A 14,742-nucleotide genomic window follows, 5' to 3' on the forward strand; every position below is an offset into this window, starting at 1 on the left:
CTCTCTCTCCCACCAACTTCCTGTCTCTCCACACTTTCCTATCTAAATAAAAATAGACTTTAAAAAGGAGAGAGGCTGGTAGCAGTGAAGTTCCCACATGCAGACTGGCATGGATGGCGGGAACAGAGGCGGTGGCAGCCCTCGGAGTTCAGGCATTTGGCAGGAGCAGGAAATGTCCGAAAACGAGGAACGGTTCACCGGACTCTGAGTTTGCTCAATGAGAGCAACCAGCCATGGACCTTTTGTTTTGGGGAAATGAGACTAACACACCACACAACACCACAGCGCACTTGGCTTTGGTCTCAAATGATTCACGGACTAAATTCTGTAGATACGAACAACGGACGGCAGCACGGCAGAATAGCTATCACATTTGATTTGGTTGCAGAGACAAAAATGAACATAATCAGCATTTGGTTTCGGCACAAAAGAACATTGTAAGTTGCGCTCATGAAAGAAAAGAGGGAAAAACAAAAAGAAAAGAAAGAAAAATGTGTTATTGGTTTGATAACAAACCCTACTGAGCTCTACAGCTAAGTCTGGATGGGCTTGTTGTGATGGGCTTGTTGACAAAGGGAGCACTATGTTCCAGGTTTAGTCGCTGACAGCAACTACTCAAAGTGAGGTTTCCTAATGAGGGGGAATGAGGACTAGCACATGAAAAAGCAGAGATTATCATTTTAATATGGCTTATGGGAGAGGGGCAGACACACACTCATAATGTTTAATCGACTAAGCATCATCTCCATAACCATAAAAAGCAATCATGGCTGCCTCGAGACAGTCCGCGGACTTAACTTAACATACACAAATCCACTGTGACATTCACAGTGACATTTTCTAATAATCTCCTTCCTCCTCTACTTTCCCCAGAACATCTCACTGCCTCTTCCTCTCTGGAGCTACACATTTAGCCCCCCTGCTAACGGCTCTGAGCACCACTGAGCGGGTCTGTGGTTAGCTTTCCCCATTGCTAATCCTGACTCTGTTGACAGCTGTAATTAGCCATTCGTAGGCCCTGTGTATACTATTGTCTGTAATCTGCAAGACATCTCATTTTCTCTCTCCCCCGAGACTATTTTAGACCAAACGGCTTCTGCTGCGTTTCCTTCTATATCCAGGGACTGAGGCTGACTGGAGAAAGTGCGGATAATGGTAAACTCTGGGGCGGATTCAGCAAGGCTAAAGGTGTTTTTATGGTACTCCGTACAACACGTTTTCGGGCACATAGGAACGCCTTCAGGTAGGTGGAACGCCTTCTCAGGTAGGTGGAACGCCCTGTCAGGTAGGTGGAACGCCCTCTCTGTGCTCTCCAGAGCCGTCGGACAGCTCTCCAGGCCACGACCGCTCCAGCGTCATCGCCTTTGCTTTCTGGATAGCCACCACACACTAGACAACTAGTTTTGGTGTCATCTTGATGGCGCGTATGGACGCAGCGGCTTAAAAGACTCTTTTTTTTACATCTTAAAAGACTCCTCTCACCCAGGCCACCACCTGTTTACTCTTCTGCCCTCAGGCAGATGGAACAGATCCTTTAGAGCAAGGACCACGCGTCTTAAGAACAGTTTTCCCTTAATACAGACATGCACTAAACACTAATTAATTTATTGACTACAAGTCACACATACCATTTCTGTCACCTTACACATGTGCATATATACAACTTTCTGTATTTATTGTAAAGCATCTTAGGGAAGTAAATATTGTGTTGTTGTTGTGTTATATGTTGTCCCTCGTCGCACCAACAGGAGAAGCACTCCAAATTTCGTTGTATGCACATACAATGACAATAAAGGCTTTTCTATTCTATTCTATTCTATCTTTAAATTAATTTTGATGTTACATGGTTAAGTGAATAACTGATCCCACACATATCGTTTCCCACTAGCCATCCAGGTAATGCACTTTGCAATTCTGTGGCCCTGAATGGAACACCCTGAGAAAATGTAAGAAAAGCTTTTCAAAACAAATCGTCAATTATATCGCCAAAACACACCAGTTAGCATGTTAGCAAACTTTTATCAGTGCCAACCAGGCTGTTTGCCTTTGAGGTAGTTAGCCCACTACCAGTTGTGAAGTGGTCCCTGGAGAAGTGGGTATACTCTTAATTTTTGTAAGCAGCCCATACAGCACATGATAATCCCCCTTCTTTCAGAAATGGGTATACGCAATGCTTACTGAAAAATAAGTGGGTATACTCCGTATCCCTGCGTATACCCTGGACTACACCACTGCCCACTACTGTTAGATCGAAACTTCTCACTGCTGCTTCAACCTCTTAATCTTCCCTCTCTTCACTTCTGCCTGTTCTCTCCATTATGCAAGTCACCTGTATGGTGACAAAATGGCTCTGACACTGTGGATTTTGCCCACAAAAACAGCTACCTGATGGGCTAAAAAAGACTTGACATGTCCTGGCGCAAGCATTTTTCCGGGCGCTTTGTCACTGAACAGATCAATTGTCCTGTCGAGGTACGGCTGCACTTTGGCAAGTACTTATTTTTGGAAGGGCCCATGTGGAGTGTGACGCTTCAGGCAGGCACTTTGTTACAGGGACCATCCATTACACAATGGCCACAAAGTAAGTTGCAGAGGGGGCTTTCACTGACTGGAAAAATGGCGATTTTTACTTCCATTAACTAAAATGGAAACCACTGACACATGTCATACCAGGCTTTAAATATGTGCTTGCCTCAGCTTATATCCCCTAAACTCCTACAACACACACACACACACACACACACACACACACACACACACACACACACACACACACACACACACACCCACGCTCACACACACACACACACACACACACACACACACACACACATACACACACACACACACACACACACACACACACACACACACACACACACACACACACACACACACACACACACACACCCACGCTCACACACACACACACACATCCACACACACCGTAATAATGGCCTCTACCTGTGAAATCCTCTACAGCAGCAGTCTTCAGTATTTGAGAATGCAAGGTTGGTAAGAGAGTGGCAAGACCCTGCATTCCTTCTAGGCGTAAGCAAGCATACATATTCATACGCTGATAAGCCTGTTGACACACGTTTAGAATAGCTTTGATCCCTACCACGACGACAGATTAACTGTATTAATCGCCGCTCGCTACGAAAAAGCCCCTCAGCTCTCAAGCCACCCACTCTTACCTTTGATGGCGAATACTCCATGGCAGAAATCTTTGAAGTTGATCCTGCCGTGTGCATTCGGATCCAGATACTTGGCAAACTTCTTCACCTGAGAGAGAAAGAGAGAAGAGTCAGCATAATATTCTACCTCCGTTTTCAAGCACGGGTTTTAATAGTTCAAATAAAACAGATGACGTGTTGTGTGGGCTGAATTTGGCTTTTTTTCAGCCAAACGGCATAACACAATCTGGCAATCTTCATGATTAATCAGCCTGAATGACTAAGAGGTGCCTGCAAACAAACAAGTGATGGGAGCAGGATGCATAATTATCAGCGTGTAGGATGTGCAACCACATAACGCCTGATTATATAACGTGTGAAATACACCCTGGACCTGTTAATATGCAGTATGGAAAACGACTAACTGCTTAATCAGAAAAAAAACAATACAGAAAAGTAAATAACAAATGTGTTTTTTCATGTTTTGTTTTATTTCAACTTAAAATGTAACGTTCAAGGTTCCATGTGACTGTAGGTCAACCTTGGTGTTCCGGAGCACATTTGAACACACGTCAAAGACCAGATGGACTACATCTGATCTGGTGATCCACTAATTCATATACAAACTGGATTCTGTGATCCACTAATTCATATTCAAACTGGATTCTGTGATCCGCTAATTCATATTCAAACTGGATTCTGATCCGGTAATACAAACAGGATTCTGTGATCTGCTAATTCATATTCAAACTGGATTATGTGATCCACTAATACATATTCAAGTGGATTCTGTGATCCGCTTATACATATTCAAACTGGATTCTGTGATCCACTAATACTTAGGCTAGCTTTACACGACAACGATCTGAACACAAACCGCAAAAGTGGCGTTGCGTTCCCACTTTTAATTTCGCGTTTAGACGAGAGTCTTTGGGTGGAAATCTGTATGCAGACGGTGACGCAGAAGTGTGTGAAATTGAACTTAACCGGTGCAGACGTGGAGGTACTGCAGGATGTATATGTGTCCATTCTATTCCACTATGGCTATTTTAACGCGATTGGGAGCTTATTTATTTATTAATTCACTTACATTTGCAGTGTTCGTGTACATTTACATTTAGTCATTTAGCAGACGCCTTTGGCCAAAGCGACGTAGGCTACAAGGGATAGAACAGTCTAGCTACGAGACCTAGTGTAATTAATGCGCCTTCTCTGTTCTGTTTTATCTGTGATTACTCGGCTTATTTGCTGAAATGACTCCTGGATATCAAGGCAGCTTGAATCTCCGAGTGATGGAAATAATCCGACATGTTTGTTGTTGTGTGGCTGTACTGCACATGGATATGATGTCAACGCGTATGCCAGGAGAGCCAGCGTGAGCAGCTCAGAGCACACTTTTGCGTTTTCAACCCTTTAGACGGGAACGCAACGGTGGAGCGTTTTTAAGATTTCCACTCTGGAGGGTGGGTTCATTTTTTTGCGTTTTTAAGCCCTCAAAACGCTGTCGCCATCTAAACGAAAGGCACATCTGATAAAATATTTTGTCGTTTTCACCCGGGAGCGTTGTCGTGTAAAGCCACCCTTAATCAATCTGGATTCTGTGAGAGGACAAGGCTGTGTCAACAGCGATCACAGAGGCATCCCTCACTCCGAGTAAGAGCCTGTGTGAGCTTAAGCGTCCATGCATTATGCATCACTGAGGAGGAATAATTCATAACAGTCCAGAATACAGAGACAGAGAGGGAAGAGGGAAAAGGGAGAAAACGGAGAGATAGAGACTGGGAGGGAGGGAGGAAGAGGGAAAGAGAGGTGGAGGGAGAGAGGAAGAGGGAAAGAGAGTTGGAGGGAGAGAGGAAGAGGGAAAGAGAGTTGGAGGGAGAGAGGAAGAGGGAAAGAGAGTTGGAGGGAGAGAGGAAGAGGGAAAGAGAGATGGAGGGAGAGAGGAAGAGGGAAAGAGAGATGGAGATGAGAGATGGAGAGAGGGAGATGAAAGAAAGAGATGGAGGGAGGGAGAGAGATGAAAAGAGATGGAGGGAGGGAGGGAGAAGGAAAGTGAGATGGAGAGAGGGAGAAAGAGGGAAAGAGAGAGAGAGGGAGGGAGAGTGAAATATAGATGCAGGGAGCAAGAAGCAAGGAGAAAACTAAATTGCAGAGTTTAAACGTGCAAAAAAGAAACAGATACCAAGAGAAAAGACCCTGAGCGAGTGAGAGGGAGAAAGACTGAGAAGAGGGTCACGTGCAGAAGTCTCCAGCTCATTACTCTTGCTCTCGCTCATACATAAGCTAACCTTCAAACAAGCATCACATACACGAGCTAACCTTCAAACAAGCATCACATACATACGTAAGCTAACCTTCAAACAAGCATCACATATACTGTATGAGATACCCCTCAAACAAGCATCACTGATGTCACTCAGTCAGCTGTGCCAGGTGTGTGAGACTCAGAGGCGGTGCTGGCTGAAAGCACATCGGCTACACACCAGAACCATAAGATCAACTGCCTGGGACTGAGAGATCGTTTCCCGTTGACACCAATCCACACGGAACACAGACAAACGCTAACGACACAGAGCGGCGCTGATCAAAGCAGACAGCATGCGATGGTGCGGGGAGGGGGGAAGACTGTGGTCTTGGGCTGGGGGGGGGGGAGGAGAAGGAGTGCAAGCTGTCACTCAGTGACGGGAAATCTGTTTCATGTCACCCAAGATTGACAAGTGTGTGTCACAGTGTCCCTGGGAGACCATGGCGAGATGGATTGTCATACGATGCCACAAAATTGTGGAATTTCACACACAAACGTATGCAGATCATTTTGTCTGATGCATTCAAATCATAACAGCATAACAACTAGACCAATGAATACATACACACACCCACAAAACCTTCACACATACATACACACACATAAGCACACATTGTGCACACACCAGGACAAAAGCACAGTGAACATAAATGCACACAAACACAACACACTCATGCAAAATTAGACTTTCACGCCATGGGCTCATGTGACAACCTGTTGATGAGCATCTCAGTTCATTAGCGGCTGCAGTCGGCGCAGGCTCGCACCCATGGCCCTCACACCCCAGACTCCCAGACAGACGTCATCACCGCCCCGCTCAGGTGTTCACACCGGCTAAATACAGATCATTCAGTCTGGGGTTCAGCCAGTGAAGAGAGGGGTCATGGAGATGACTCATCAGGGCAAGAGATGTATGTGTGTGTCTGAGTGTGTGTGTGTGTGAGTGTGTGTGTGTGTGTGTGTGTGTGTGTGTGTGTGTGTGTGTGTGTGTGTGTGTGTGTGTGTGTGTGTGTGTGTGTGTGTGTGTGTGTGTGTGTGTGTGTGTGTATGTGTGTGTGTTTATGTGTTCATTACCCTGCATGCATTTGTTATGTAAAGTATATAATAATATGAATATACTTCCATTAATTGCAATCATCAGAGAGAGACGGATAAAGGGGGCCCAGAACTACGTAAATAAAGAGAGTGCAGTGCGATTATGGATCATAAATTAAATCCATAGATAAAGAGGATGCAGAACAGGAACAAATATATGTTAACACAAACCCACAGCCTGACACAGACTCTACAGCTTTCATATACTGCATTATATATTATATATTATAAAAACAAAACCTTCGATTCAAATTTCATAGAAATGCTCTATGTACGTATATTTATATATACACCAATCGGGTCATGCTCTAACACTTCTGCCCTCATCATTTATTATGTTTCTCATGTTGATCTCTCTGCGACATGCAGGAGCAGACAAAGGCAGTGTGTGTGTGTGTGTGTGTGTGTGTGTGTGTGTGTGTGTCTGTGTGTGTGTGTGTGTGTCTGTGTGTGTGTGTGTGTGTGTGTGTGTGTGTGTGTGTCTGTGTCTGTGTCTGTGTCTGTGTGTGTGTGTGTGTGTGTGTGTGTGTGTGTGTGTGTGTGTGTGTGTGAAGGTGGTAGCATTACTGGCAGTAAACGGATCCATTCAGAGTAAACTTAGAGATCTGGGAAAAATGCAAACACTGTTCTGCCATTTCCATAAACACTGCACCTCATACAAGGAGAACAACAGGGGAAGGGAAGAGAAGAGAAGGACAGAGAGACAGAAAGAAAAGAGCTGCAGAGAGGAAGAGAGGGGGAGGTGAAGACAGTCGGAATCTGGCTGAGGGTCGTATCTTCCTGGACCAGCATGCACTGCAGCATCTCCCATCTATTCAATATTTATCATCGTGACGAGTTACATAAGCAAGAGAAATGAAATATTTACTGCAGAGCCAGCGCAGTGGTTGCCAAGCCACGGCCTCTCCTATGGAAAGCGGAAGAGAATCCTTGCACTTGACATTGGCTGTTGTTTCCTTGCATGAGTGAGGCAATGGGGCCCTCCTCCAGCTGGGGGTAGGATGGGTGCAGGACTGCAGTGATGCTGCGGAGCTCAGTGGTGCTGAGTTTAACATCAGAGATGGAGCGGGTGTCAGCCACACACACACACACACACACAGACACACAGACACACAGACACACACACAAAAAACACACACACACACACAGACACACAGACACACACACACACAAAAAAAAACACACACACACACACACAGACACAGACACAGACACACTCACACTCACACACACACACACACACACACACACACACACACACACACACACACACACACACACACACACACACACACACACACACACACACACACACACACACACACACACACACACGCGCGCGCGGGCGGGCGGGTCTCGACCAGATTGCTGAGGAGAGGAGGCTCTATAAAGAGCCCAACAACAGGCAGAAGAAGCGCCAAATCTGAGACAGACAGTATGGTGAAAGACAGTATGGTGAAAGACAGTATGGTACATGCACACCCAGTGTGACCTGGCACAGGTGCTGGGAGTGGGGAGAGGTGAGGGTGTTTGTGATCAGTTGGACTAGGATGAACCCCCCTCCTTTGAGCCCCCTGGTTATTCCGTTCCACTGTTCCTCTTCCACCTGTTTCTCACACTTGCCCTGTATTGCTCTATCTCTCTCTCTCTCTCTCTCTCCCTCTCTCTCTTTCACACTCTCTCACTGTCACACTCTCTCACTGTCACACTCTCTCTCTCTCTCGCGCTGTCACACTCTCTGTCTCTGTCGCTTTTACACTCTCTCTCTCTCTCTCTCACACTCTCTCTCACTCTCTCTCTCTCTCTCTCTCTCTCTCTAATGGGCAAATTATTTTGAAAGTGAAATGGGAGACTTTTCCTTATTTTCTAATGGTGCGGTGTTAGCATTGTTGACTTAGCTTCTTGACGTTTGTGTTATTAGTGTAATCATGTAAGACAGTTAGACAGAGGTATAATAAAGGAGTATTAAGCCTTTCTCTCGCTCTCTCCCTCCCTCTCTCTCTTTCTCTCTCCCTCTCCCGCTCTCCCTTTCCCTCTCCCTTTCTCCCTATCCCTCTCTCTCTCTCCCTCTCTCCTGCTCTCTCAAGGCCAGAGCGCACAGTCGAGAGGAGGGGGTGGGTATCTGCGCGGCAGAGGCACGTCTTCACACACTCTTACACAACGGGTGGAGAGGAGGGGTGGTGGAGTGAGGAAGATGAAGGAGGAGGATGAAGATGATGAGACGATAGTGATTCTTTGTGTGTGTGTGTGTGTGTGTGTGTGTGTGTGTGTGTGTGTGTGTGTGTGTGTGTATTTGTGGCTATATATTTCTGTGTGTAGAAGAGAGATTTTGCACGAGCGTGAATTTATCTGTGTGTGTCTACTTGTGTCCTGTGTGTGAGCAAGTAAGTGAGTGTGTGTTTTCAGTGGCTGACATCAGTTCAGAGCGACGCTGTTGGGAGCCTGTCACCCATCACTGCTGCGTGATCAGTGTCCCTGCTGTCCATGCCTGTACAATGACTCACAGTCTGCAGACCCACACACACACAAAGGCTATACTATCACTCAACAGCTCTCCACCACTCAAGACATGCTGGTTACATCACACCCAGCTGAGGCTACTGTACCCGGCCGCACACAGGGCCATCTGCACCGCCCAATGCTATGACTCGACTCAAGTGTATTGATTGCAAGGTCTAGAACAGAGTGTGCTCCCAGCCTGCTGCCATTTCCACATTCGATAACATAAATCTCAGGAAGGCAAAAAGCAAAAACCATTTCAGAGAAGAGGTGGATCTTCTTTGGCAGCTTTGCGTCTTTCCTTAAGCGATTGGATCAGGTGACGTGTCAATAACAGCCAGAGCAGAAACAGGTGACGTATCGTCTGCTAGTGCACGGCACACGTGGAGGTTATGTTTGTGATAAAAGATACTTATGTCCATAGCGGCTAACAAAACATTAGAAAACATCACACACAACAAAAGTATCAATTTAAAAAACAAGTTTAAATGTAAAACAATCAATGAATAACAATAATAATAATCCCAAACATCAAAACTATTACTACATAGTATATAAAGTATGCCTCAAACAAAAGCAGTAATTGGACAGATGGAGGTCCCCGCTGTCAAGGGCTGGTAATAACACTCCAAATACATGGTCAATAAGAGCGTGTGTCCTTCCATGCCAGTGCTTCATCACAATAGAAGTAAAAGTGCACTCAGTGCTGTAAACAAGCAAGCCAAAGGCACACCAACCATACAGACCTCTCCTCCACCCCACCCTCCTCTCCACCCCACCTCACCAGGCCCCTGCGGTGCACTGCCCTCCCCCCACCCCCACACACACACACACACACACACCCACACCCCCACCCCCACCCCCACCCCCACCCCTCCCTGTCTCATGCACCGTGGCATTTAGGTAAACACATTAGCCCCTACCAGCAATCACATTTGGACAGGGCTATCTTCCCAGTCATCAGGGCAATTAAGAAGACAACGCTCCCTGAAATGAATAGTGAAGTGACCGTGAGAGGGCGGGCGGTGAGAGAGGGAGGAGACAACACCTCCTGGAGAAGATATTGAACAGCGTCTTTGGGTAATCTTGCACTTAACTGCAAACAGGAGATGCATTCAATTTTCATTAGGGAAGAGCAGTACAGACTCATCAACACTCATTTCCTGATCCTCGCAGAACCCAAAGGCACAGTGGTGCTTACTAGACTCAACTAAATACGCCGTGTTTAATAAGACAGTGTGCAATAAAGGCCCTTATTATTCATACAAAACTGATTGTCAGCCATTGAGCATGTTATTACCATCATATGCTGCAAAGCAAGCAAGGCAAGACCATAAACATGGATCTAGCTGTGTAGCTGTGAGATCGCTCCCTCTCTTTTTTTCTTTCTTTCCAATGAATGTGTCCTCTTTCTCTTCCTTTATCTGCCACCTGATTAAATCAGCTACCTTATTTGTTGAGGCTGCAGAACACAAGATACCATTCCTTCATGTCACCATGCCTCCTCTTTTGTAGGTTACTAACAATGAGGAAACAATCTGGGGCGACAGAATGACGATGAGTATAATTTAACCCCGGGATCACCTACGTGTGGGGAAAGGAAACAGCTTCATTTTATTTTTCAAGGGGCAATTAAGGCCTTTGAGTAGATTGTCCTTGCATATTTATTTCATTCCATTGCACATGTAGAGAAGAGTGGACTGTGCCTAGGTGGCAGCTTTCTCTGGAGAGGATCTAGCCTGAGCGGTGGAGCTTTTCAGCTCTTCTGAGGTGCACACACACACACACAAACACACACACACACACACACACACACACACACACACACACACACACACACACACACACACACGCACACACACACACTCACACAGTTAATTAAACCGCACACACACACACACACACACACACACACACACACACACAGCTGTACTGTCAGGTTTGTTCAGTGTCGCCCAGGAAGACAGGCACACCCGTGAAAAATGGGCCTATATGCTCTCCACTGGCCTGACCTGGATACCAGAGACCCAAAACAATACGGGTCTCCTCTCCTAATCTAAGAGCCCAGCCCCACTGGTCACATTTCACTGGGAATGGGGAGATGTGTGGGCGCCCCCTCCTAACCCACTCACCCACCCACCCCCTAACCTCCAACAGCCCTCCACCTCACCTCCAACAGCCCTCCACTGACCACACAGCCTGAGCGTCCGCCACCAGTGTGTTATGCAAGTGTATCCATGGCGACGGGGCCGGGGCCGGTGCTGGAGCCAGAGCAAGCTAAAGTGTTCCGCTCAGCTGCTTGTTATTTTTAGCACCCGGCGGCACCTATAGACGCCGGAGCCGTCGGACGTGCGGTGAGCAACCCCGGGACATCCATGCAACGTTTACAAGCTGCCCCGGGGAAAAGAGGTCAATCATAAAATAAAACAAACAAACAGACAACCTATCGGCGGGGGCCCTGTCTGGCTGGACAGTATGAGGGCAGAGAGCGGGGGGGGGGGAGTGAGAGGCCTGTGCGGCTTTGAAAATGGCTGGAAACTGGATGCCCCAGTTCACATCATTAGAACCATAACAGCAATACAATACTGGCCGTCTAGTGATGGATGAAGAGCAGGGAGGTGATGATGGGGAACGGGCGGTCCCATCTCTCTCCTGAGAATGTGCTTCAGGCTTCGTCACGCTCTGACAGCCCACCTGCTCTGCATGGCAGACGTGATTATCACACACGTCAACAACGCGGATCAACAACACGTCAACGACACGTCAACAACACAGCGGATCACAAAGCAGCTGAAGCACACGGGTGGTCATAAATGCCATGCAGAATTTGACAGCATTCACTTAGAGAAAACCTGGAAAAGCACTTACAATTGGCATTACTTTTACTTACAATGACATTTAAATGTCATTTGAAACACTCAAAGTCATTAAAGCTAAATCGCTACCCTAGAATAATAAGGTTCTATCTGACATTTTTGTCAAAATTGAGTTATTTACATATTCCTATTCTGGCATAATTTATGAACATTATTTAAGGTGTTTTTAAAAAAAAAAAAAAAAAATGGAGTGTTTTATTCTGAAAAATGTGCCCCATTTGTCAGTTTTGGTATATGCAATGCTAAAACTTTAAACCTCAATATCTCAAAACTGACCTGAACGCAGATAGAACCTTATTATTCTGAGGTAGCGAAATCAGTATGCGTCAGCAAAAGATCTGGCATCTTTAATGCATTGTTAACAAGCTGATTTTCAACTACTTCTCCGTGGGTCTAACAAAACCAAGAAAACATTCATGACACTCTTTTCTGTTCAGTTCTATCCCTAAATATCATACAATCTTTACATCACCACAGGACTGAAACTACCAACAACCAGCACAGCAGACTGTTTTTCAACTTGGTACATGTCCCGATGCTAGATTTGACCCCAAAATTGATTAGTGCTTCCAGAGAGACATTTGGTGCAAATGGAGGTTTTAAAAAAAGAACTTATTCATTGTCACCACTTATGTTGAGGTTCACCCACATCACATGCATTACTTTTTATAGCAATTTTCACAAGTATATAACTACTCATTGTAGAAAGCCTAATTACATTTGCCAGTTCTGGCTGTCGCCATGAGTACAAGGAGGACTTATGACAGTGCTCTATTGGGCTTAAGCTATTATTTGGCTTCAATTTAGGGTAATTTTCAATGATGGGTGTTCCTTTGGCTGATTGCAGAGCCCGCAGTGCATTTGGGGACACAGCAGTAAACCTTCTAATCATCGACTGCAGCAGCTTGTTGAGACAGACCTAGAAGTGCCTCAAATTAAGCACCACTGTGCTTATTCAACCAAGGGACCTACACACGAAGCTCTGTATTCATTTTAGTTTTATTTTATGTGATGGAGGAATTTAATGGTTCACCTACTGTAAATGCTTTAGAAAAACATGATACAGAGATGATGAAGACTTTAGGTTTTTATTATTATTATGATGCAACATAATCTCATGATTTTAGCTTAATGAGACCAAAAATAAAATCAGCCACGTTACGTATGACGGATGGTTTAATCAGCGGAAGCTGATGATAACCACATCGAGAGCCTTTGAGTGGAATGACGACAATGCAATGTAATAGCAGGTTGAGCTAACAGCCTTTTCAAGGGTAATCTAATGGTTTCGCTCCATAGCAACGTGATCAGCAGTGCCACCACAAAAGTGCGTGAAGTGCTCACCAAAAGAGCATCTTGGTTAAGATCAAACTGAGTAGCGAAGCTTTTACTGTTCGCCAGAAATGGATCTCTCTAGCTTTATGAAGCTGTTTTGAGCAAACCAAGTGTCCACGCCTGAATGTAATTCCAGTTGATGTCAGTGATTGTGTAGCCACACTTTTGGCTATATTTAGCCCAAATTGTACAGCTGTAAGGAGATCCAAATGAAAAGATTTCAGATTAGCTCTCAGAAATAGCATCAGCGTGTGTTGCATCTGTAAAGAAACGAGAGGAATAATTAACAGGCACAACTTCGTACACTAAACACCCCAGTGTATCACTATGGAAATATTAGTTTAAATCAAATTATGAGTGGGTTAAATGATATCCTCTTCTGTCTCTGCCCTTATGAAAGCAAAAGGGCTTGATATAATGATTGTTCATCTTTAAGGTTTAATTGACCGTCTGAGAGATGTTTGGGCGATTTTTACTCAGCATTAAAATAACAACGCTATCTCATTAGCTTTGACACAAGACATTCCCTGATCTCTGCAGCTTAATGCTTACGATACAGTACACAGCAAGTCATGTCATTCATATAAGTTCAAGATTTTGAAAATGGTAAAGAAATTCGTTGCAAATATTGCAAATGCATGGATTCTTGTCGATAACATTATGCAATCACTCTCCATCCCTGCCAGAGGGCTGAGATGATGCACTGTACCCTAAGCTACACATCAAGGTGAGCTACATGATTAAGCATTAAATTAGTTGTCTTCGTAATGAATGACTCAACGCTGTGAGAAAAGGTCAACCATCTTAACGAAAATCAGATCAAGATCACCAATTTCACTGTCCACTGTTATGACAACCTGTTAATGAGAACTGGAAAAGCAGCAAGATGATTTCAAGGAGGGTATTTCATTTATGATGAAACGTCAATGACAGTTAGCACATATATCTTTGACATCATTTTGTCGGCAATAGATGGAATGTTTATTTTCATCCAGCTATCTTTATGATTAACAGCAGTTTAATGAGAGGACCTTACCTCATCCCCCTGCCCGAACTGAAGTCCAAGGTCTACGAGGTGCTCTACCCGAATAAAGCCGTCTTCATCTTCGTCACAAACGTCGAAGACTTCTTTCAGCTTTTTCAGAAACCCCAGCAGTTGCTCTTGATCAGGGAAAACATTGCCGTCCATTGTCGTGTTTGAGTTGTCAAGAGAAAAAATTAAAAGCACTCCAAGGGAATCCGTGCAACGGGCGCCATCATCACCAGCGTTCGCAGCTTCGCTTCTCAGCGCGCAACGGTGACATCAGCAGCATCACTGGCTGAACGGAAAGGACCATCGAACGGGTTGTAAGGGGAAGTCGAAAATTACAATAAAATTTCCTCTGTAAAATAAATCCTTATTGAATTAACCATGATATATTACTTTGAGCAACACTGTACGAATTTACATGATATG

The 14,742-nt window shown here is 45.1% G+C and overlaps 1 protein-coding gene across 3 annotated transcripts in view; it reads right to left on the minus strand.

The window, feature by feature from the left end:
* Positions 1-14,475, minus strand: part of rab11fip4a (RAB11 family interacting protein 4 (class II) a) — a gene marked incomplete at both ends in the record, with an annotated part of 64,679 nt that extends 50,204 nt beyond the window's left edge. For all 3 annotated transcript variants that reach the window (XM_080855760.1, XM_080855759.1, XM_080855758.1), the window contains 2 exons: positions 3,198-3,285; positions 14,323-14,475. In XM_080855760.1, the coding sequence (XP_080711886.1) occupies positions 3,198-3,285; positions 14,323-14,475 (241 nt within the window). The remainder of the gene's footprint in view (positions 1-3,197; positions 3,286-14,322) is intronic.
* Positions 14,476-14,742: the final 267 nt, after the last annotated feature.

The sequence above is a fragment of the Sprattus sprattus genome, assembly GCF_963457725.1.
Source record: "Sprattus sprattus genome assembly, chromosome: 18".
Lineage (NCBI taxonomy): Eukaryota > Metazoa > Chordata > Actinopteri > Clupeiformes > Clupeidae > Sprattus > Sprattus sprattus.